Here is a 25,630-nt window from a genome sequence, read left to right on the forward strand (position 1 = left end):
AGAGAAGAGAGAGAGAGAGAGAGAGAGAGAGAGAGAGAGAGTCGAAGCGTTTTCTTGTAAACAACGCAAATAAAAACGAACAACAACGAATAAATAAACATTTACGTGGTATAATTCCAAGCCAACAATTCCACATAATAATTTGAACAGTAGAGATCCTTAGAAAGTTGCAAGAAATTATTAAACAAAATTGTTCCTAATAGCCCTACGTTGCTGTTCGGAACAATTAAGTCAGTGGATTCGTTCATAAACATAACGACGGAAACGCCTAAAAATTTGATTAAAAATAAACTAACCTGTATAACCAATTGTGAAAACAAAAGTTTCGACTCCGTTCACGTCTCCACTAATACTGATATTATATGCGATTCCCGAGAAGAGATTAATCATGTCATACAAGGTTTCATTTGTCACGACTTCTATAGTGCTCAAACTGGTCTGGTCTATCAGAGCGTTGGCGGTTTGGGTTTTAAGCCAGGGTTCCGCTTGGAGAGTGTAGTTGATGTTAGTATCGTCGACAAAAGCATCCCAGCTCACTTCCAGGAAAGTGTTGTTACCCGCGAATATGTACACGCCGCTTTGAGAGGGGGCTGAAAATTGAAACAGGGGTGAATTTTTAATAACCCTGGCTGAGTTCCTTGTTGTAGTCTTTTAGCCTTCTAAAGAAATGGTCAAGTCCTCTGTTTATGAAAACCAAATTTATGGATTAAAAGGGCGTGGAATGAAAACTATTAAGGTTAAATAGTTGGGAAAATGATGGTTGAACTAATTTATCCTGGACTGTTCTTTCGCTGCTCTATTAAACTTAAAAAATCGGGTTATAAAAAATATCTGCGTGCAAGTTACTGCTAAGGGTCATCTAACAACAAACAAATTCAAAGTGCCAAACCACAACAAAACAACCCGGCCCTCGAGATAGATTTATTTATATAAGACAAGTGTGCCGTAACATCATAATATGTTTTGGATCTTTTCGGTTTTTTGTGCCTCCCCCCCCCCCCCCCCCCCCGACAGCTTAGTGGGTTCATATTATTTGCAACCCCAAATAGCAAGTGACATCCATAAATTTATATAATGGTTTACTTACTATGTATTGACACGAGCTGTATTTTTTTTTTCTGGGGGACGGGGGAGGGGAGGCGGGTGGGGGCACAAACTGAGAAGATCGGAGGTTCCCGAATTTTATACAGTTCCGAAATTCCTATATTACAACTTTTCTCATCAATTTGGAATTGTTAGAACTCCGTGCCCAGGGAACCCACGTGGTACACACAACACCATTTCCATACTTACGGTTTTCAAAGATCAAAGCTAGGAAACAATCAAAATAACAAAACAAAAGTCCTCAAACGAACGTCAAGTCAATATAAATATTGTTAGTCGCCAACGTTAAGCGTGTTTAAAAATTTATTGGCAAAAACAATGTCATCAGTTAGAATTTTGCTTGATAAACATATCGGATCTATTCTGCCCCCCCCCCCCGCTTAGCGGGCATGTAACTTTTACGCCTCCCTCCCATCGCAGGCGCACAAGCATTTTTTTACATAGCAACGTGCTATATAACAAAAAAAATTGTAAGTGGGGGCATAAAAAAGAAGAGTGGGGGAAAATAATAGATCCAGCATATAACGCTTAAGAATTAAGTTTAAGGTTATTAGATTAAAGCAGTAAATACATTCAAAATTTTGTTGTTAAGCAAAAGGCTTAACAAAAATACTAGCTTACCATCTTTCTTATCTAAAACTTTCATAATATAAACATAACATGATTTTGCATGTTTTGCTTTAGAAACAGTATAAAATTGCTGATACTCTGCTTGGTGTTGGCAAAAATTTACAAAATCTTACAAAACCAGCTCAAAAATTTTTGCAGTTTTTTTTGCAAAAAAGTTCAATAGTTTTTCTTTCCATTTCGGAAAACAATTAAATATGCGTGACAGTCAAAAAAAACTTTTGCAATTTTGAAAGCAATATTGTACCCGGGAGACTTCAAATGGGTTCAAATGAGACGACACCAAGTCAAACCAGACAATGCTTGTGATCAATGATGAATTAAATATAGCATAAAAAATTTAGGCCTACCATTTAACAATTTATATAGCAGCTATTCTTTACAAGTTTTAATTCAAAACTCCACTGCTCAAAATGACCAAGTCAGTCCAAGAAAACTTCGCAATCGTGTCATTAATATTTTGAGGAAAGACCAATCAAAAAATCAAACAAGGAGGCTCTGTAATGTGCGTAGGCACATAACGTTTCGACCCCGCTCATCCATAGTCTTGTCTTAATTGGCTACTAAATGATGAAGAGATAGAAAATTTTCAAAAACATACATATTTTTCAATAAACCACCAGTGGAATACAATAATGCCAGACAAGAGGGCCGACGCAACTTGTTGTTATTAGGACTACTGGAAAAGACAGTAATGAAAATCAAACAACAAACATTAGTTACGACCAAAACACAATGTTTATATTATAAACAATCATAACGAAATCAAACTCGTATGATATAAAACCTAAACAAAACAAATTAATCAAAACAAACAAATACTTCATTAGAAAAGATATGGGTCCTCTCCTCAATGCGAAGGTGTAGCAGGTCGACAAAAAAAGAAAAGTGAGCGAAGTTCAAGAAGCGCTTCTACTTTTGAAAATAATTAATTTCAAAGGAAAAAACATCTTAAGATATTAACGGAAATCAATAAAATTTTCATCTAAATCTCCATGTGAAGCAAATGAAATCTGTCGTTATCATGTGTGCGTCGTACGGTTACAAATAAAAGGAAAAATACCGGCATTATTAAATATTCTATTAAAGTTTGGGCGCAAATGGCCATGAAGCCATTTAAAACATAAACTTCTCACTAAGATCATCAGAAATATTCGAATGTCCAATGTTTTAATGCAGACGGGATCTACCATTAATGTTATAATTTAAGAAGAAATTAAAAAATCCTTTAAAATATACAATTGCAAAAAAACCTCAATTTCAATTGTTTTATGAAATCTTGTAGTGAGTGTAGTAAAAAAAGCCCAGAAACTGATGATTGAAACTAAATTGACTACGCCACAAATTGACCAAAAAAAATAATGCGACGGCCTAGAAATCCAAATGCGTTTTTGAAAACATATCTTTTCAAAGTTAAATATTCTTAAATATTCTTAAAATGCTACCGGCATTATTAAATATTCTATTAAAGTTTGGGCGCAAATGGCCATGAAGCCATTTAAAACATAAACTTCTCACTAAGATCATCAGAAATATTCGAATGTCCAATGTTTTAATGCAGACGGGATCTACCATTAATGTTATAATTTAAGAAGAAATTAAAAAATCCTTTAAAATATACAATTGCAAAAAAACCTCAATTTCAATTGTTTTATGAAATCTTGTAGTGAGTGTAGTAAAAAAGCCCAGAAACTGATGATTGAAACTAAATTGACTACGCCACAAATTGACCAAAAAAAATAATGAGACGGCCTAGAAATCCAAATGCGTTTTTGAAAACATATCTTTTCAAAGTTATAACAGACATAAGATTTCAACAGAAAGAGACGGATTAGGTTGCGACACCACAGTAGGCCAACTGGACCTGTTTTTAATGAAACCAAGTCACAATACTACAAAATAACAACAAATACAAAGGCGAAAATTTCACAGAAAAGTTTAAAGACACCACAGTGTTCAAAGCACTATAATAATTAGGTGTAATCTGCAACACTGCAACAACAATAAATCATCTCTTGTTTTAATCTGAACATCAATGGGTCTTCTTAATAGAAAGACTACGTAGAAACGATAACAAACCCCAAAAATAGATCATAATAGAAAGTTTTTAATGATAATCCATGGTCGAAGCCATCAGTCAGAACCAAGAACCAACCGATGTTTGAATCAAAAAAATTGTATAAGTTTCTTATTTGTGAGACTGAGTAACACGGTGACAAAAATGAAAACAAAAAGCAAACAGTTGAAAAATTCCTTTTTTAAATGTTAATTTGACAATCATTAAAATTTAAATCTGTAAAAGGTTCAGTTAAACATCCTGGGGAATATACGTCCTGGGGAGGCAGACACGGACTGTGTCTCAGCCCAAAAGCATAGACTATTCAACCAAAACAATCAAAATAATCAGACATGCTTCTTTTCAACACTGTGCATTTCCTCAACTATACTTGCCTTCAATTAGATTCATCAATTAGGACTTATGCTAACAAAAATTGAAAACTCGTAGTATCAAAACCTTGACAATTATATATTATTACTTACAGGAAGCGGTTTTCTGCCTGTTTTCACGGACACTACACCATAATCTAAGAGATCGGATGAAATAGTGGCAAAATTCGAAAGTTAACCAAAAATTTTTACAACAATTATATTCAAAGTCATAACAAAAACTAGACAACAACTGAAAGCATTGTCTAGGTGAAATAATGTCTCTACAAAGCTAACTGTTTTTGATATGGGACTCTAAGTCATTGGACAAAAAAAGTATAATAATTGAAAGCAAAACATAAGATGTACTCAAAATTTTACGAAACCAATTGGCCGAAGCCTTAGTGACAACAAGCTGAAATGGTAATATATGATCGTTGAGTTTCATCTTTTGTAAATATCATCTGTCAATAATTGTGCCCTGATTCGATATCCTTGTCAGTAACTTACATTAAAAAATTACAAATGCGTAACAATGTTGAAAAAAAAGGCCTCGCCTCGTTAAAATCTCAAATTGATTCTACCGCAAGCTTCCATGGCAAGATCAAGATCAGCCCAGATACTGCTGCGCGTCTAGAAAAACAGTCGGTTAGCAAATGGTTGCAAAAAATCCTTTTTTCAACAAAAGTTTTTAGTATATCAAAAATAGTTATTGCAATTTGTATAACCATCGAGTTCGAAATTGTGAAAAGCTGGAAAACTTTATTTCCAGAAGACTTTTAAAGCCAGCAGGCGCAGAACTAGCTCTCTTGATTAGCTATTATGGCCTCCGTTTTAAGGTTTCTATTTCCAGCTAATTCAAAGAAGAAGGGCAAAAAAAAATAATTGGTCCGTTTTTTGACAAAAAACTCTAATCGAACAATTCAGCAGCCATCTTCTATCTTTTAACACAAAACAAACAACACTACCATCAACAATTTTAACATAATTTTCGACAAATTGTCGACAATACTGATAAAAATGCGGAAAATTTGACTTAAGAAAAAGTCTACTTTCCCCAATATTTTACAGTTATTTATTTTCGATAAATAACGGTAAAAAACGAAACTCAAAAAATCTTTTTAACTCCATATTCTACGCTGGACGGGTTTTCTAGTGATACCACTCACAACTCTTTACGGTGATTACATCAATCGGCCGAAATTGACTCAACAAAAAAACCAATTTGAGAATATAGTTCCTCCCCCACAAAAAGTGGGCCGGAACAAAAATGAAAGGTGTGTTTATCGTTTTAAATATGATACCATTTCTTATCAAATCATCTGCCAAAAATTTACACCGATTTAAATTGCGTTTGACAAATAAGTCAATAAAAACAATAACACTTTGAGTAAATTTGAAAAAAAAGTGAAGAAGTCAAATTGAAGATTTCAACCAAATATTTTTTAATCAAATGAGCATAGTCATAATGTTTGGTTAGCTCTTTTTAGCTCTTCTTAAAAAATTTCTGAAATGAGAGGTATTTTCTCCTTTCTGATGCAGTTGGTCAATGTTTCTTACTTTATAAGATAAAACTGAAATTTAGCGGATCAGAGAAATGAAAATTTTTATTATTGCAATTTTGGCAATTGTGACGTTTCCAAATAGTAATTTTCCTTTATCTAGCCCTTAACATTTCTAACAGAAACTGTTGCAAAACAAAAACTAAAATTTTCATAGCTCACAAAATTTAGACCACCGTTTTTCTTTACACAAAAGATGTTTTGATGTAAATCACTAATTGTCCTGTGATTAGTATTTTACCACAAGGAAATCTAGAACTATTCTTTACAAGTTTTAATTCAAAACTCCACTGCTCAATTTGACCAAGTCAGCCCAAAAAAACTTCGCAATCGTGTCATTAATACTTTGAGGCAAGACAAATTAAAAATTCAAACAAGGAGGCTCTGTAATGTGCGTAGGCACATAAAGTTTCGACCGCGCTCATCCATGGTCTTGTCTTAATTGGCTACTAAATGATGAAGAGATAGAAAATTTTCAAAAACATACATAATTTTCAATAAACCACCAGTGGAATACAATAATGCCAGACAAGAGCCGACGCAACTTGTTGTTAATTGGACTACTGGAAAGGACAGTAATGAAAATCAAACAACAAACATTAGTTACGACCAAAATAAAATGTTTATATTATAAACAATCATAACGAAATCAAACTCGTATGATATAAAACCTAAACAAAACAAATAAATCAAAACAAACAAATACTTCATTAGAAAAGATATGGGTCCTCTCCTCAATACGACGGGGTAGCAGGTCGACGAAAAAAAGAAAAGTGAGCGAAGTTCACAAAACGTTTCTATTTTTGAAAATAAGTAATTTCAAAGTTTAAAAACATCTTTAGATATTAACGGAAATCCTTAAAATGTTCCTTTAAATCTCCATGTGAAGCAAATGAAATCTGTCATTGTCATGTGTGTGTTGTACAAATACAAAAAAAAAGGAAAATACCGGCATTATTAAAAATTCTAATAAACTTTGGGCGCAAATGGCCATGAAGCCATTTAAAACATAAACTTCTCACTAAGATCATCAGAAATATTCATTTGTCCAATGCTTTAATGCAGACGGGATCTACCATTAAAGTTATAATTTAAGAAGAAATTAAAAAATCCTTTAAAATGTACAATTGCAAAAAAACCTCAATTTCAAATGTTTTATGAAATCTTGTAGTGAGTGTAGTAAAAAAAACCCAGAAACTGATGATTGAAACTAAATTGACTACGCTACAAATTGACCGAAACAAAATTAAAGAGACGGCCTAAAAATCCAAATTCGTTTTTGAAAACAAACCTTTTCAAAGTTATAACAGACACAAGATTTCAACAGAAAGAGACGGATTAGGTTGCGACACCACAGTAGGCCAATTGGACCTGTTTTTAATGAAACCAAGTCACAATACTACAAAATAACAACAAATACAAAGGTAAAAATTTCACAGAAAAATTTAAAAACACCACAGTTTTCAAGGCACTATAATTATTAGATGTAATCTGCAACAACAATAAATCATCTCTGGTTTTAATCTGAACATCAATGGGTCTTCTTAATAGAAAGACTACGTAGAAACGATAACAAACCACCAAAAATAGATCAGAATAGAAAGTTTTCAATGAAAATCCATGGTCGAAGCCATCAGTCAGAACAAAGAACCAACCGATGTTTGAATCAAAAAATTTTATAAGTTTCTTTTTTGTGAGACTGAGTAACACGGTGACAAAAATGAAAACAAAAAGCAAACAGTTGAAAAATTCCTTTTTTAAATGTTAATTTGACAATCATTAAAATTTAAATCTGTAAAAGGTTCAGTTATACATCCTGGGGAATATACGTCCTGGGGAAGCAGACACGGACTGTGTCTCAGCCCAAAAGCATAGACTATTCAACGAAAACAATCAAAATAATCAGACATGCTTCTTTTCAACACTGTGCATTTCCTTAACTATACTTGCCTTCAATTGGATTCGTCAATAAGGACTTATGCTAACAGAAATTGAAAACTCGTAATATAAAAACCATGACACGGTTGGTTATAATTAAAACCGTAACGGATATTTTATTATTACTCACAAGAAGTGGTTTTCTGCCTGTTTTGACTGACACTACACCATATTCTAAGAGATCGGATAAAATAGTGGCAAAATTTGAAAGTTAACCAAAAATTTTTAAAACAATTATATTCAAAGTCATAACAAAAACTAGATATCAACTGAAAGCATTGTCTAGGTGCAACAAAAAAACCATTTGAGAATATAGTTTCTCCCCCACTAAAAGTGGGCCGGAACAAAAATGAAAGGTGTGTTTATCGTTTTAAATATGATACCATTTCTTGTCAAATCATCTGCCAAAAATTTACACCGATTTAAATTGCGTTTGACAAATAAGTCAATAAAAACATTAACGCTTTGGGTAAATTTGAAAAAAAAATTGTCAAATTGAAGATTTCAACCAAATATTTTTTAATCAAATGAGCATAGTTATAATGTTTGGTTAAAACTTTTTAGCTCTTCTTAAAAAATTTCTGGATTGAGAGGTATTTACTCCTTTCTGATGCAGTTGGTCAATGTTTCTTACTTTATAAGACAAAATTGAAATTTTGAGGATTAGAGAAATGAAAATTTTTATTATTGCAATTTTGGCAATTTTGACGTGTCCAAATAGTAATTTTCCTTTTTCTAGCCCTTAACATTTCTAACAGAAACTGTTGCAAAACAAAAACAAAATTTTTCATAGCTCACAAAATTTAGACCACCGTTTTTCTCTACACAAAAGATATTTTGATGTAAATCACTAAATATCCTGTGATTAGTTTTTTACGACAAAGAAATCAAGAACAAAAAATAATTTACGCTATATAACTGTAGAGAAACTGTTGTTGAATCTAGAAGTGTTAACAAATTGGTTTCCAAATAAAATCATGAAATATTTTCTTCTTATATATTTTTTTGGACTTCAGACGAATTTTGTATAAAACAATTTTATTTTGTATAAACAGTTTATGTGTGCTTCAGGTAGAAAATATTTTTTTCAAACCTCGGGTTCGAAAAACGAGATTAGCTTGAAAAATTGTCAATTAGTCCCACATTAAACTAAAATTTTGTTGAAAATTTGCATAAAAAAATCTCAGCGAAATAAAACTTTCCTGTTGCCTATTTGCTTAAACTTTGCCTATTTTCCTATTAGCTTAATTGCTCAATAATTCCCTTACCACAAATTCTATGTTCTTTCATAAGTTTTGGAAGCTATAGTTAATATTTTCTGCTATTACACTAGACCAAAAAGAGGCGAAAAGTCATTTGGCTGCGCTGAACTGCTTACCGATTGGGTTAGATTGAGAAATATCCGTAACTCACGATCTATTAGAACTAAAATCTTTACAAAAAGTTTCGATTTAAAATCAGACTTCAACAATGAGTCTCGGTATTGTGCACTCGCACAAATGGTTCCGACCCCGCTCATTCACAATTTTAGCATAATTGTCTACCAAATGAGGCACAGATAGAAAAACCCAAAAAAGAATTTTGGGAACCCCAAAAAACCCCAAAAAAACAAGTAGTATTCAAAAAAAAGAAAACAGAGCCTCCAAAGCAAATAAGTCAATGGAGTAAAAAAAGATGCACTAGATTGATGAGATATGTTAACATTAAGAAAACGAGTTAACACAATGAGCATGGTTATAATGTTTGGTTAAAACTTTTTAGCTCTTGCTAAAAAATTTTTGGATGGAGAGGTATTTTCTTCTTTCTTATGCAATTGGTTAATCTTTCTTACTTTATAAGACAAAACTGAAATTTTGCGGATTAGAGAAATGAAAATTTTTATTATTGCAATTTCGGCAATTTTGACGTTTCCAAATAGTAATTTTCCTTTATCTATCCCGTAATATTTCTAGCAGGGACTGTTGCAAACAAAAACAAAAATTTTATAGCTCACAAAACTTAGACCACCGTTTTTCTTTACACAAAATATGTTTTGGTGTAAATCACTAATTATCCTGTGATTAGTTTTTTACCACGAGGAAATCAAGAACAAAAAATAATATATGCTTTTAACTGTAGACAAACTGTTGTTGAATCCAGAAGTGTTAACAAGTTGATTTCCAAAAAAATCATGAAATATGTTCTTTTTAAATCGTTTTTTTGGACTTGAGACAATTTTTGTATAAAACAATTTTCCTTTGTATAAACAGTTAACGTGTACTTCAAGTAGAAAAATCTTTTTCGAACTTCGAGTTCGAAAAACGACATTAGCTTGAAAAATTGTCAATATGTCCCACATCAACCTGAAAATTTGTCGAAAATTTGCAAAAAAAAAGTTCTCAGCGAAATAGAACTTTCTTGTTGCCTATCTGCTTAATTTTGTCTATTTTTCTATTAGCTTAATTGTTGAATAATTCTCTTAGCACAAATTCCATGTTCTTTCATAAGTTTTGGAAGCTATAGTTAATATTTTCTGCAGTTACACTAGGCCAAAAATAGGCGAAATTTCATTTGGCTGCGCTGAACTGCTTATGGATTGCGTTAGATTGAAAAATATCTGTAACTAACGATCTAATATAACTAAAATCTTTACAAGAATTTTGATTTAAAGTTAGACTTCGACAAGGATGCTCGGTAGTGTGCACTTGCACAAATGGTTCCGACCCCGCTCATACACAATTTTAGAAAAATTGTCTACCAAATGAGGCACAGATAGAAAAACCCAAAAATTATTTTTGGGAATCCCAAACAACCAAAAAAAACAAGTGTTGTTCAAAAAAATAGTTGAAGAACGAAAACAGAGCCTCCAAAGCAAATAAGTCAATGAAGTAAAAAAGATGCACTAGATTGATGAGATATGCAAACATTAAGAAGGCGAGTTAAGGCGATGAGCATGGTTATAATGTTTGGTCAAAATTTTTTAGCTCTTTCTAAAAATTTTCATGATGGAGAGGTATTTTCTCCTTTCTGATACATTTATTCAATGTTTCTTACTTTATTACTGAAATTTTGCGGATTAAAGAAATAAAAATTTTTATTATTGCAATTTAGGCAATTTTGACGTTTCCAAATAGTAATTTTCCTTTATCTAGCCCGTAACATTTCTAGAAGAAACTGCTGCAAAAAAAAAACAAAAATGTTCGTAGCTCACAAAATTTAGACCACGATTTTTGTTTACACAAAAGATGTTTTGGTGTAAATCACTAACTATCCTGTGATTAGTTTTTAACCCCGAGGAAATCAAGAACATAAAATAATATACGCTATAGACAAGCTGTTGCTGAATCCCGAAGTGTTAACAAGTTGATTTCCAAAAAAAATCATGAAACATTTTCTTCTTATATCTTTTTTTGGACTTGAGACGAATTTTGTATAAAATAATTTTATTTTGTATAAACAATTTACGTGTACTTCAGGTAGGAAAATCTTTTTCAAACTTCAAGTTCGATAAACGACATTAGCTTGAAAAATTGTCAATATGTCCCACATTAACCTAGAAATTTGTTGAAAATTTGCGAAAAAAATTCTCAGCGAAATAAAACTTTCTTGTTGCCTATTTGCTTAAACTTTGCCTATTTTCCTATTAGCTTAATTGCTCAATAATTCCCTTACCACAAATTCTATGTTCTTTCATAAGTTTTGGAAGCTATAGTTAATATCTTCTGCTGTTACACTAGACCAAAAAGAGGCGAAAACTCATTTGGCTGCGCTGAACTGATTACCGATTGGGTTAGATTGAAAAATATCCGTAACTCACGATCAAATATAACTGAAATCTTTACAAAAAGTTTTGATTTAAAGTAAGACTTCAACAATGAGTCTCGGTATTGTGCACTTGCACAAAAGGTTCCAACCCCGCTCATTCACAATTTTAGCATAATTGTCTACCAAATGAGGCACAGATAGAAAAAGCCAAAAAATAATTTTGGGAATCCCAAAAAACCCAAAAAAAACAAGTAGTATTCAAAAAAATAGTGGATGAACTAGAACAGAGCCTCCAAAGCAAATAAGTCAATGGAGTAAAAAAAGATGCACTAGATTGATTAGATATGCTAACATTAAGAAAGCGAGTTAAGATGAACAGCAAAATTAAACAATAACAACAAACATTATGTCGGTTTTAAAACATAAAAACTTAATAACAAAATCAACATACCGTCAGATACAATTGAAACTAAACAAATTAACTGATAAATCACAAGAAAAGATATGGGACCAGTCATTAAATAGTGTTGGCTTTAATTAGACTAAAAGAACAAAAACAGTAAAGTTAAAAAATTAGCTTATTTTTTTAAATAACATTTAACCTCAAAGTGATGAAAACCATTTGAAATCAAGCAAAATATCCCAAATGTTTACGATTACCAATGTTTTTATAGAAGGGCATTGAGACCAGTCCGTATTCATTTTTCTATGCCGCTAAAAAGAACAACAAAAAGACAACAAGCAAAAATCCAATTAAAATATGCCAGAATAAGCTGCGAAAGCCGTAACGCCATTTTATGGCCCTCAAAATATGTTCGATTGCATCTTCTTCAAACACCAATAATGTAGTTTGTGGCCTTCCATTAATGAGACTAGGAAACATGTAGAAAAGAAAGAATAAAGGGCAAAAGTAAGTAATATTTTGATTTTTTTGGGAACAAAATTACTTCCAAAGTCATGAAAGCCATTAATTACAAAATGAAATAACTAAATACTCCCATTTTTTCAACCAGAGGAAGCCTTTGAAACCTGTAATTATCCAGAATATGTATTGAGTCTACATAAAAGCGTCAAAAATAACAAAAATCAAATTAATTTACTTTTTTTCGAAAAACCGTATGACGAAAATCAAATTAATTTACTTTTTTTTGTGAAAAACCGTTGTCGAAGCCAGTAAGGTCACAACGATTTCTTTAAAAAAAATAAATTTTGTGACACAAATCCCTTCGACACCTTCCATTGACACCAATAACGTCATATTTGACTGGTAATTAAAAAGACTAGGTAACAAAAAGACAATAAAAAGAACAAAATTGCGAAGTTAAAGTTTTTCTTAATTTGGAAAAAAATTGTTTTTAATGTCATGAAAGCCATCCGCGATCAACTAATATCAGAAAGTTGTTGTCTCATCCATTTTTTCATGAAAAAACAATGAAACCTGTTATTATTTAGGAAATTTCATACGACTAAAACGACAAAGTAAAAGCGACAGTAAAAGACAAAATTAAAAAATTCAATTAATTTCTTCTAAAAAGAAATGTCGAAGCCGTTGAAACGATAATCCATGTCTTTCAGCATTTTAATATCTTCAATTGTGCCTGAATTTAACCGCCAATAATGTGATATGAGAACTCTCAAAAATGTGATAATGTGACAAAACTAGAAAACTTGAAAAACTGGCTAAAATCTTAAAATAAAAAGAAAATCTGAAATCTGGTAGGTTCAGAGCCAGAAAACAATAACATAAGACGTAAAAAACGAAATAGAGATTAAATTTTAAATCAAAAGAGTAGAAGGAAGAAGCAATTTTTTTTTGCTGACACTAAGCTACAAGTTGACCAAATTTAGAAAAAAAAAGCAGAGGAAAAGTTCATTAAACCTTTATTTATTTAAAAATAAATTATATCTAAAAGTCAAAACGAGTATGAGCCTTCAAGCAATAATCTAATTGCAATTGATTGGAGCTGCTTAGCAAGCCAATTAGACCTATTACTCCTGAGCTTTGATTTGATATGTTCTGTTCTTTGATTAATATAAAAAAGATAATTTTTTTTTGAAAAAGACCGACCGAATACAATCCCAATTCTTTTTGGATTGCAACAGTCCAAATTTGGTCCCAAACTGACCGTACTAATGTTTATGGTCCATCGGAAACACTTGATTTTTCGAATGTTATAGATATAGAAAATTTGTTAGTCAAAAACTGAAAAATAAAATCTTGCGTTTTTGATAATCAACGAGTAAAGTTAGCAAAAAACGGCAAAGTTTTAATTACAGAGCACTCTAAACAGAAGTTGAAGTAAAAATAGCCCCTTTAGAGTCTACAAAGATTGTAATAGTGTTCTTTGGGGGTGTACTTCTGGCAAACTTTATAAAAGTGGACTAAAAATCTATTTTCGTGCTGTTTTTGATGAAAAAGGCTGAAATTATGACAAAAAAATTAAATCTATAGATTCAACAATACTTTTTTGTCTTTAGAAAAAATCAACAACACCATTCTTAAAAATGTTAACAAGTTTTAGCAAAATTGATAAAAATTTAGGCAAAATTTCTGGATAATGTGAATAAAAACAACGGAATTCACTCTATTTTTCTAAAAAGTTTAAACCTTGATAACTCCCTATAAAAAAGAAAATAAAAAAATCTTTTTATTCCATATTCTACGCTGGACGAGCTTTCTAATGATACCAGTCTCAACTCTCTACGATGAATATATCGATCGGTCAAAATTGTCTGAACAAAAAAAAGAGTTTAGTATATAGTTCCTCCCTCCTCAAGAGGGATTGGAACAAATATAGGTTAATTAAGCGCATGAAATCACAATTTTTCTATCTTCACCTTTGTTCACAATTTCGTTAAGTGTATTTGTTGTGATAAAGACTCATGACAACAATACTCTTTAAAAAGAAGAAAAATAATATAGAAGTAAAAAATCTTTTGAGTACTTACAAGATTGAAATTGAAGAGAATAGAAATCTTCGCTTTCTCGCCCGTAAGACACAACATACAGCCTCACAATGTAGAATGTGTCCAATTGAATATCAAACATTATGTACTCTAAACAAATAACAGAGTTAATTACACAATTTTCAGTGAAAATCAGCGCTGTTCAGTAATTTTCCAGCGTATTTTTCAGTAAATTCAGTGAATTTTCAGCGTCAAATCACTGTTCAGTGCTCATTCAGGATTCTGTTCACGCACAATCAGTTCTGATCAGCGCAGGCTCAGAGAACTTACAGAAATTTAACTGATTATAACGGCGATTCCGATCAAAAAAACATATTCATTGTCAAAACAAAACCCTGGTCGTGAAATAATTACAGAAAAACAACTAGAAATGACTATAATTAGACTTGAGAGTTAAGCAAAATCCAATCAATTTTGGCAATCCTATCAATTGCTCTTGCAATTTTTTGATCGGAATCGTCGTTATAATCAGTTAAAATTCTATAATATTTATCATTTCTTGCGTTTTCTACCGTCACTTGATCGGACTTCTAGATCAAAAATTTCATTACATCGCTTTAATAGAAATTACAAAGACTTGAAGCTTAATGTAATTGATGAAAAATTAAACAGAACCATAAACATAATTGAAACTAAGATAACAAGCCTTTATAAATAACATAAATGAAATGTTGACAATTAGCAGACCACTTTAAATAAGCTGAAATGAGCCACAACTTTGAAATGACAGCAAAGCAGAAGAAAATGCAGCAAGAACATTTTATACGGCTGAAAAAAGCAGTATGTTTACATTTCCCATGAAAAAAAATGTGATTTATACATTTTTCGTATATGTATATGAATATTGCATTGAATGTTATTAATATGCTGAAAGATGTATTATTAGAAGGTTGAAAACTATGGGGTAAAACAACAGAAAAGATCCGTCAGATTATATCAAATCTAACCTGATTTTGACTTAGAGCTAATTATTTTATTTAACCTTCTTTAATACATCTCGCCTGCACTCACGGCCTTCCAAACAACACACTCACATTCACGCAAACACACACACATACCCAGAAATTGTTGGCAGAGTAAATCAGCGTTGAAAAATTATAGAGACATTCTGTTTTTCAGCATGGCCAGTACTCTGTTCATATCACAAATTAAAAGGGCCAGTCTTGATTTTTCAGTAAAATTTATTGCATGAAAAATAATATGCTCAGCTTAACTCCCGCCAACAACGATTGGCTTAAATGCGATTCTAACTTCAACGTGTGTACTTGTAACATTATTTTGCATAGCAAGTCGTAACCACTACGCTAAATGGGCTTTATGGTATTTGCCTAAAAATCTAGCTTAAATAAATAGTGTATATGCTACTATATTAATTATCAATTATCAGCTACAAAAGAAACACATTACTCTGCTCAGAATTAATTTTGGGGTATGAGTAATTTTCAGAATATACTGAATACGTTTAGACTGGGCAAACTCTCTGACCTAAAAAAATGCTCATGAAGAAATTTTAAATATTGTGGAGATGCAATGTCTCAGAACTGATTTAAGTTTTTACTCTTGAAATGCGTTGGTTCAGCGCTGAAGTGCTCTGAGACTCAAGTCCGGGTACATATTAAAAAAACGCATACACAAAAAATACACGTGCAATTTACGAAAAACACAAACAAAACGCACAAAGTAGGCACACGTACTTTCAAAACACTATTCAACACACACACACACACACACACTCGCACGCACACAAACAAACAAACACACACATACACACACGCATACACACACAAACACACACACACACACAGTTTTGTGATGAAAAGAAGTTTCGAATCTTATGAAGCTTGAAAGTCGTTTTGAAATGCGGAAAGAAGGCAGATTCTGAGTTCTTTCAACAGAACATAAAAAGTTTTGTTAACAGATTAAATTATTGTGAACAAAATTAGGGTGAAATTTGAATCCGTGCATCCTCTTGTGTCACTCTGTGTGTGAGATTACATACCTTGGGTATTGTTTGCTGAAGAAATCAATAACTATTAGTTAGTAACATTTTACTAATTATTAAAAAAGTAATCATAAATCCCTGATAGTGTACCGATGACATCCACTCTAAAGTATTTTTTTTAATTTCCTGATAAACAATTTATCATTCAAGACATTATTATAAACTTGTGATTACACATGTGAATAATATCTGAAAAAAAAAGTTTTCTTTGGCAAATTTTTCAAATGGTGTCGATCAAGCAAGCTGAAAGTGCAAAAAGATTAGGTCAACTTAACCAAAAAGTTTTGAGAAGTGTGAATTTAAGTTGTCCCTGACGATAACCAACCCGGGTTTTCCTGAATATAACCCTCAACGAATTAAACAAGGCCATGGACAGTAGTCCACCGGGGCTTGCAACAACCAGAGGTTTGCAAAAACAAAAAATGACCTGTTCTGTTTTTTTGTCCACTGGAACTCATAATAGATAGTTCTCTTTTTGATCGCAGCGGTTAAAAATGTGTTACTTCTAAGAAATTCACAGTTCTTACAAAAAATTCAACTTGCTTGTACGGGGCTTACTTTTACTTCGGCTTAAACTGATTCAAACGATAGGCAAATTTTATATACTTGCGTTTGTTATCAAAAGCCCAAAATTTTCTCATGATGATGATGATCAAACTAACCCCCCCCCCCCACTTTTGGTCAATTTTCTAAACCCCTATACAACAGGTAGAAATTATGATAACACGAGATTGAGATTACGAAAATCACATGAGAGAAAAAGAGCGATGTTATAAAGAGCCAACGTAAAAAATAGCCGAAAATTTACCTCACGTGAAAATAGCCAAAATAAGAACGTTGGTTTAGATTACACTAAATTGTTAGCTAATTACCACAAATAATACTAGTTAAATTGATTCCGACTGGTTCTGATAATTTCATATAGCGTTGGCTATGTTTTATTAACTATTTGGCTAATTGAAAACTATTTTAAATTTTAAACTATTTTAAATTTTGTTTCGCCGAGAAATATCTCTTAATTCATCGTCTCGACCTTTTAACTGTTCCGACCCCTCTTGAGGGGGTGGGGGGAACTATATACTCAATTGGGTTTTTTTTGTTCAGACAATTTTGGTCGATCGATATAATCATCGTAGAGAGTTGTGAGTGGTATCATTAGAAAGCACGTCCATCGTAGAATATGGAATTAAATTGATTTTTTTTTAATTTCGTTTTCCAGAGCGATTAATAGAGATTTGAATTTTTGTGAATATTTAGATTGATTTTAAATATTTTTATTCGCATTTTCCGGAAATTCTATCAACAATTTAGTCAATTTTGTTAAAAGATGTTAAAAATGTTAACAATAGTGTTGTTGATTTGATTTTCACGGACAAAAAAGTATTGTTGACTGTTTTGATTTATTTTTTTGCTAAAATTTTGGGTAAATATTTCAAAAATTAGCCTTTTTCATCAAAAGTTTCACGAAATAAGCTCCTTTGGTCCATTTCATTAAATTTGCCGGAAGTACACACCCAAAGACCACTGACACAATCATTGTAAACTCCAAGAGCGGCAAGATCTACTTCCACGTCCATTAAGAGTGCTCTGGAATTAATGTTTTGTCGTTTATTGCTAACTTTTCTCGATAATTGTCAAAAACGCAGTATTTATTATTGATTTTTTTACTATAAAAATATCTATATCTATAACAATCAAAACAATTAAGTAATAGCAACACTGGTTTTGGTCCAATCTTGAACTGTTACAATCAAAAATTATTTCGGATTGTAATTATTTCGGATTGTAGTCCTTTTTTGAAAAAAATTGATATTTTTTACGTTAGTTAAAGAACAAAACAATTCAAATGCAAGCTAACTGGTGATAGATCCAATTGGCTTTCCAATCAATTTTAAAAATGTATCTGGTTTTCTACTCGAAAGCTTGTGGTCAATTTTACCTCTAAAATTATTTGTTTTTCAAATAAACAAGGGTTTTTTGAACTTTGCGACATTTTTCTCATAGTTTGGTCAAACTGTAGCAGAGTGTCAGCAACGAAAAAACAATTACGCTTTTTTCTTTCTTCTGAATTTAGTTTTAAACTTTATTGCGGTTTTACGCGTTAAGTTATGACTTAATGGACTTGATGTTACCAGATTTGACGATTTTTTTTGACGTTTAGGTATTTGTCCAATGTTCACGCCTTTTTTCTCGTTTTTTTCACAGAGTGAAAGTATTGACAATTCACATAAGACATTACTGGCGTTCATGGTAAAGCAAAATTGAACCATTCAAAATCTTCTAATGTGCAGATTATCGTTTTAGCGGCTTCGACAACACTTTCAAGAAGAATCTAGTGAGGTTTTTTGTTTTTGTCTTTAACTGTCGCTTTCACATTGTCTTTTAGTCGTTTTAAAGTTCCTGGAGAATTGCAGGTCTCACTGGATTTTTATTGAGGACTACATGAGTCTATATTTTGATTTGCGTAGAGAGCCGATGATTTTCATGCTTTTGAAAACAAATGTATAAAGAAACACTTCCTAATTTTGCTTCCTTCTTCTTTCTTTTTGTGTTTTTGTTGTCTAGTCTCAATAATTAAAAATCTTCTGGGTGAGAAATTGTTATGACAGAACAAAATGAATTAGTTCATGATATTTGCCTACATTTGACGTTGTTTTGTTGTAAAATTAAGACTTATTTTGAATATTTACAGATCTGAAGGGCTTATTTTGGACAAATAAACGAACCTATTTATTTTCTCATTTTGGAGCTAATGGCTTTCATGTCTTTGAAAATTATTGTTTTCGAAAAACACAAAGGACTTTCTTACCTTGAACCCCTTTTGGCTTTTTTGTCTCTTTTTTTAGCTAGTCTCATAAAAGAGCGGTCACATACCACATTATTGGCATTTGAAAAAGGCGGATCTGGACATATTTTGAGGGGCAGAAAATGGCTTTACGGCTTTGACAGCTTTTTCTCACAAGTTTCATTTGAGTTTTTTTGTTGTCTCTATTTGTTATAGTTATTGTAACCGCAAGGAAAGTTTTTTTAAAAAAAACGGGTTCCAGCTTCCCCCTATATTGGCATTGGCGAAAACTGAACGTTTGGAAAATTTCAGTTGATATCTAATGGTTTGCCTCACCTTGAAATTTGTTGTTTTTAAAAATTTATAAAGCGAGTTGATTATGTTTGCTCTTTTTGTCTAATTGTAACCGAGCGTTATAACGGACTGGTCCCATATCTTTTCTAACAAAATACAAGTTACTTTGCTCATTTTCAGTTTCATCTGACACTATCTGGACTTTGTTACTAAGTTTTCTTTAAAAAATTGAACATAAAGTTTTGAATGTGATGGCAGATCTCATCTGTAATGGCAGATCTCATCAATCTAATGAGGTATTTTTTACTCTACAATGTATTTCCGTTAGAGGCGATATTTATGTTCATACTCAATTTTTTTGAAAAATACTGGATATTTTGGGTTCTCATCTGGATGAGCGCGGTCGGAAGTTTGTGAGTTTATGTGCATACGCACATTACCCAGCCTCCTTGTTTTTTTATTAATTCTCTTTCGATTCAATCAACATAACTTCAGTTCTCTTCTGATAATTTCCATGGTGAACGCAAAGTGAGCCGAAGTAAAAGTAAGCCAACATAAAGACAAGCCAAAAGTTATACAATAATTATGTAATCTGTCAGAAATAAAACATTTTCAACCTTTTCAATCAACGCTGCGCGTAGTATTTTAATTTATTACGTATTGCAGTGTACCAAAGAAGCAAAGGTACGTCATTTTCAGACATCTAGTGATTGTGGGTTTCAGCGAACTGCTGTCCATTGCCATGCCTCTCATCTGCAGAGGGTTTTAAGCCGGAAACTGCAGATCAGTTATCGCGCCGGAAACTGCAAAGCCGCGTCGCGCCCACCGGTTTTCCAGGGACAACTTGTAATACAACCGTCTCAAAAGTTTTCTGTTTACTCCGCCCAATTTTCAAAATTCGGCTTGCTTGCCTATCGGCTTGCTTGACCGCCATCAATTTCCATCCATTAAAACAAAAACACTTCATTATAAATTAAGACATGAAGTGAGAAAAGTTGAGAAGAGAAGTCACAAACCACGTTTATCTGAACCAAATAATCATAATTACTACTTACTAAAGACTGAACAAAAAATGATTGAATCTTCTTTTAGAAAAATTATGGTTAAGAGATAGCGATTTCAAATGATATATGGTTGTCGCCCACTAAAACCAAAGCAAATGAACAGTTTAACTTTGGGCTTTGGGAGAACAAATGAACTCATGGTTTTGGTTTCTGTAATTAAAACTCAGATTATCTATAAATGACAGATAATTGCTTAACTATTTCTTCAATTTTCCAAATTTTAGATTACTGGAAAATACAATCCTCACAGCTGGAAAGCCTTTCCACCTTTCCTACGTTTTGTTTGAATTTTCAAGAACGTAGATTTAAGAAGTTTTCAGTTTTGTGGGTAAAAAGTTTTCGAATTCATACCAGATCACAGGCAATTAAAACTTTTACCCGAAAACTGCTTCTTTCTGGTTTGTTTAATAAATACTCATAATGTTATTGGGGTCTTTAACATTATACAGCCCCCGCACACTCATGAGCCCCCCACCCCCCCCCCCCCCCCCCCACCACCTCAATCTCCCATTTACCGAATTTATAGCATAATTTGGGGGCTATAATTTTGCGGACGGATATAATGGGAAAGGCCCAATCCATACCCTTTCCCCTAAAATTTCAAACTTCTCATTTACCAGACCACCAAATTTTTGATTTTGAAAAGTTTCTATGAGCGAAATGCGAATTTACCGTTGACAGAAACGGTGGCAATCTCGATTCCATTTCGCACAATTCTCACGTAGTCCCAATTGAGATCGGAGAGTCTGAACCGGATCACAAATATCGACTCACTCACCAACTCAACCGATTGTTCACCTCTCACGAATTCGGGGATGCCAGGCACTGGAACAGAAACAAGGTAGCTTTCTTACCCGGGTCAGGGTTTTTGGGTGCATTTTTGTAAGAAAAGCGGTGAGTGCAGTTAATTTCTGTAAGAAAAGCGGTGATTGCGGTGAATGCGGTGAAAAAAATTCACCGCATTTCACCGCATTTCGTACAAAAATTCACCGTTAAATTCACCGCATTTCTTACAAAAATTCACCGCATCGACATTTGTGGCAAATTAATGTCAAGAAACGCGATGAATGCGGTGGAAAAAATTAATTCACCGCTATTATTCCCCTTTCTTGTCAAATTTTACCTCTGAATCCAACACAATCTTTTTGTGGTTAGGGAACGTTCCACAATTTTCTACTTGTGTCACAAACGGGGTGAAATTATTGAGCGGTAGAATTACAATTTCAGCCGTTTGTGACCCATTAGTAGAAAAAAAAATACAAATTATGCCTATAGTTAAATAAACGAATAAACAGAAAAAAGAACGAATTATTTTTTTCAAATTTAGCTTTCTTCAGAACATTAGAGATTCGGTCAAATCATTTGAAAAGTGACGTATGAGTCCCACTGTGCAAAACAAAACAATTTTCATACAGCAAAATTTTTAAAAATACGTTCTCTAGAAAAAAGTTAGTGTTTTATACGTAAATTCCAAGGTATTGGTTTTCTCTATTTTTTGAAAATTGGCTTCTTCAATCGAATCAAGAAATCGTTCATATAAATTGAAACTCATAGTCAGAGTTCCCCCATATATGTGAACTCTAAAACAGCAAGAATTTTTGATCCAGTTCGCCTAGAAAAAAGTTAGAAGTTTCTTGGTAAATAATAAAAAATAAACAAATAAACGGAAAAAACTTTTTTCAAATATAGAAACTACATATTTCAAATGTATACAGAAAAATAAAGTACCAATTGTATGTGATCATGGCATATTTATGTCGTACATGTTTGTGGTCGAGAGGCTCCTAAATTTGTAGTAAAACTGTTTATTAACTTGATTTAATTGCTAAAATTCAGATTTGGTTAAGAACATATTGTGTCTATTTTGATTATAGCTGATTGAACTGAAACCATAAGATTGCTTTGTGTCGAGCAAATTACCACTGATGTTGTTTTTATTTTAAATCTTATAGGTGGCTCAGCGTTCCACTTCTGAGATTTGTGATGTTTGAGCTCTGATCAGGAAAAAAATTGAGCGTGTTGCATTGTTTTTACTGTTTTAATCGATCTTTTCTCACATTTTTCGAATATCAATTAATAAATGCGTAAATGTGAGCAGTATATCTTGTGTGGTATTTTGCTGTTTTCTGTTATATATTCTGTTCGCTGTTTTGTTTTTTGTTAAATTGCTAGAATTTAACTTATTTTGTGAACAAAGGTGGGCTGTTTCTACTGAAAAAAAATTGGATTGATATTTAACGCTTCAACAGTACAAAATCGTTCAGTGTTATCTTTTTTAGGTTTGTGAAGCGTTTCTCAGATTTGCTAAATTTAGTGTTTACAAAAATGAAGTGTTAAATACTTGAAAGTGGAACCGCAAGTTTCGTGCCGTGATAGTCTTTCTATCCCTTATTTTTTTCTACAATAAAAAAACAAACCGTGCAGATTTTAACGTGATTCTGTGTTTTTATGCGTTTTGGGAGACTGCTGGACTGATTCTGCAGCCCCCAGCATTGTAGGCATTTATCTTCTCTCAGTTTTTGCTTGAAAACAATTTTTTATGTAGTTTTCCGACATTACGAGTACAATTTTCCCATAAACATCCAATTACTGAAAGTTATTACTTTCCTCGTTTTTGACATCGTTTTTAGATACAAAATCTCCAAATTTTGATTCACTTTTGCTCAAACGTTTTTTGAACTTATACAAAAAAATTCAATAATTAGAACTTTCATTTCATGAAAAGTCTATGACAATATTTTTCCTTAGGAAGGAAGTCAGAGATTGTGCGCAAATCCTGTGTTGCTGACCATTCAGGTTAATTTTTTTAATCTTTTGTTTTTTTTCTGTTGGAAGATATTTTTGGTAAAAAGCGCTCATACCGTTATGATTTAATTCATATTGCATTGATGACTTACTCTCTTTGTTTTAAATGTATCACAAAGACATTTACATGACCAATTGAACACTTTTTGACACTTAGAAGCAACGAAATAAACTTAGCTTGAATTTTTCTGCAACCGCAACGACTGGAATATATTCCGAACTCATTTTCAAGGAGAAAAAATAAAGGTCTGGAAGTTGCTGATCTATCGAAAACCCTTACCGAGTAAAAATTTTTATCCTCTTTGAATTTTGTATCTGCTTGCTGAGACTTCGTGGATTACAATGTATATTTAAAGGCGATGTTTCTCTCAGTTATTTTTTTGTGGCTCAAAAAATGTCTGGCTGGAATTAATACTGAAACTAAAATGAAAAACTATGTTTTTTCTCGACTATCAGACTAATTTTAACATGTTTAGCTCATTAGCGATTAAAAAAGGATGAACAGCTATGTGCTCAGATGTTGAACAAATGAGACGAAACGGGACTGAACAAATTTAAAAATTCAAAGTATAACTTGAACCAAACTGCAAAAATGGAAGCACTTACCTGAAATTTTTCTTAATAAAAAAATCAATTTCAAGGGGTTAAGGAATTTCAAATGAATGAATTTCCCAAACAACGACCTAACAAAACTGCTTATCAAAATTTGTCACTTATCTATTGTTATCAGAAAATACAAGCGCGTTTGATTTTTATTTCATTATCCCTGCTTCACTAACTTTGGCATTTCGCTGTTTTCCTGAGTGTCATTTGTTAGGAAATCCCGGACCTCAAAAAACAAAATTTCACACAAAAGACTGAATAATTTATCTAGATGAAATAAAATGTTAACATCAAGTCTAACAACAATATTTGACAAAAGCTCAAAATATTTTCCGGAGATCAATTGCTTCCTTATTATTACGAAAGCACTATTATTCGACCTTCCATTTTTATACCTCCACAGTACGTTATGCAACCCCCCATACCGTTACAGAGAGCGTGCCATTACATAGTAAACAATTATATAAAACTATGACGCATTTTTTGGGGGAAGTGTAAATAATATGCACCCAATAAGCTCAGGGCACAAACAGCATAATCCGGAACTTTTTTCTGTTTAAAAAGACGACAGGCTCTGCGAAGCGATAAATGCAACTAAGTTTTTCCAAAGTGAAAAAAAATCCGTTAATTTTGTGTTAAAGTAGATTAAAGGTTGATGAAGTAACTTAACGAAAGAGGAACAACAGTTTCTATTTTAGTGACCCTTCAGTTTCAAAAAAGATATTCTATGTTTTTTTAATATCGTTAAATTTAATTTTTAAAAATCTGTTTTAGAAACAACAAGAACAACAACAACAACAACAACAACAACAACAACAACAACAACAGCAGCAGCAGCAGCAACAACAACAACAACAACAACAACAACAACAACAACAACAACAACAACAACAACAACAACAACAGCAGCAGCAGCAACAACAACAACAACAACAACAACAACAAGCTGCAGCAGTTACAATAACAAGTTAATGGCATTAAGAGCTTAACACGCTACTCGTAGAGTCTCAAATGGTACTGCAATTTGGTGGTCAAGCTTTTCTTCGGAAAAGAGAATTGGAAAACGATCGTAAAAATGTTTTTTTTTTGTAAAGGAGAATTGCTCATTTTTGCGTTCAGGTCTTCATTTTTTGTTATTCGCTTTGTTGACTAAAGTAAAAAAAATTCATAAAAATTTAAAGTCTCAAACTTACAGCAAACTTCGATGCTCATATCGCAAGAAATTTTGTGTCCGCCCAAATTTCGGCAAGAAGCTGGCTCATCAGCTTGTTGTCTCCAACACGTTGAAAATGTCTGGGCATTCTCCGTGTAGGGAAAGCTGCAGAAAGAAGTCGCGTTCTCGTTCAGACACAGTCCAGCATTCTCTGAAAAAAAAACAATTCCACTTGAATCCAGTAGTGGCACTCTATCTAAAAAAGTCTGGCATTTTCAAAATTTGTGATTCGGTGATTCAAGCACTTGTTAATTTTGAACAATTAGTAGATTTATTTTACAATATCAAAAAATTGTTTTTCTGTCACAAACTGCGCTTATCATTTAATAAACTTTCATTTTATCAAATCAGATAACATCTAAAATTGAGATAGGAAAAGCGGGTCTGTTTCCTTTTCCCAAGAACATATTTTCCCGTTACCGTGTATGAACAAAATAATTCTATTTTGTTCTATTTTGCCATACGAACTGATAACAGTTCGTATGGCCTGATAAG

General features: G+C 32.5%; 1 protein-coding gene across 10 annotated transcripts in view; it reads right to left on the minus strand.

Moving 5' to 3' along the window:
* Positions 1-25,630, minus strand: part of LOC142351842 (uncharacterized) — a 213,226-nt gene that overhangs the window by 160,775 nt on the left and 26,821 nt on the right. For 8 of the 10 annotated variants that reach the window (XR_012760972.1, XM_075404063.1, XM_075404065.1 and 5 more), the window contains exons 10-15: positions 25,116-25,286; positions 21,187-21,339; positions 16,369-16,383; positions 14,352-14,459; positions 1,294-1,311; positions 297-590 (exon numbers count right to left, since the gene is read on the minus strand). Coding sequence is in view for 9 of the 10 variants with exons in the window: in XM_075404063.1 (XP_075260178.1) it covers positions 297-590; positions 1,294-1,311; positions 14,352-14,459; positions 16,369-16,383; positions 21,187-21,339; positions 25,116-25,286 (759 nt within the window). In the remaining variant the exon portion in view is untranslated. The remainder of the gene's footprint in view (positions 1-296; positions 591-1,293; positions 1,312-14,351; positions 14,460-16,368; positions 16,384-21,186; positions 21,340-25,115; positions 25,287-25,630) is intronic. The other 2 variants (XM_075404059.1, XM_075404060.1) reach the window with 2 other exon arrangements.

The sequence above is a fragment of the Convolutriloba macropyga genome, chromosome 13, assembly GCF_964194025.1.
Source record: "Convolutriloba macropyga chromosome 13, txConMacr16.3, whole genome shotgun sequence".
In the NCBI taxonomy this organism is placed as follows: domain Eukaryota; kingdom Metazoa; phylum Xenacoelomorpha; order Acoela; family Convolutidae; genus Convolutriloba; species Convolutriloba macropyga.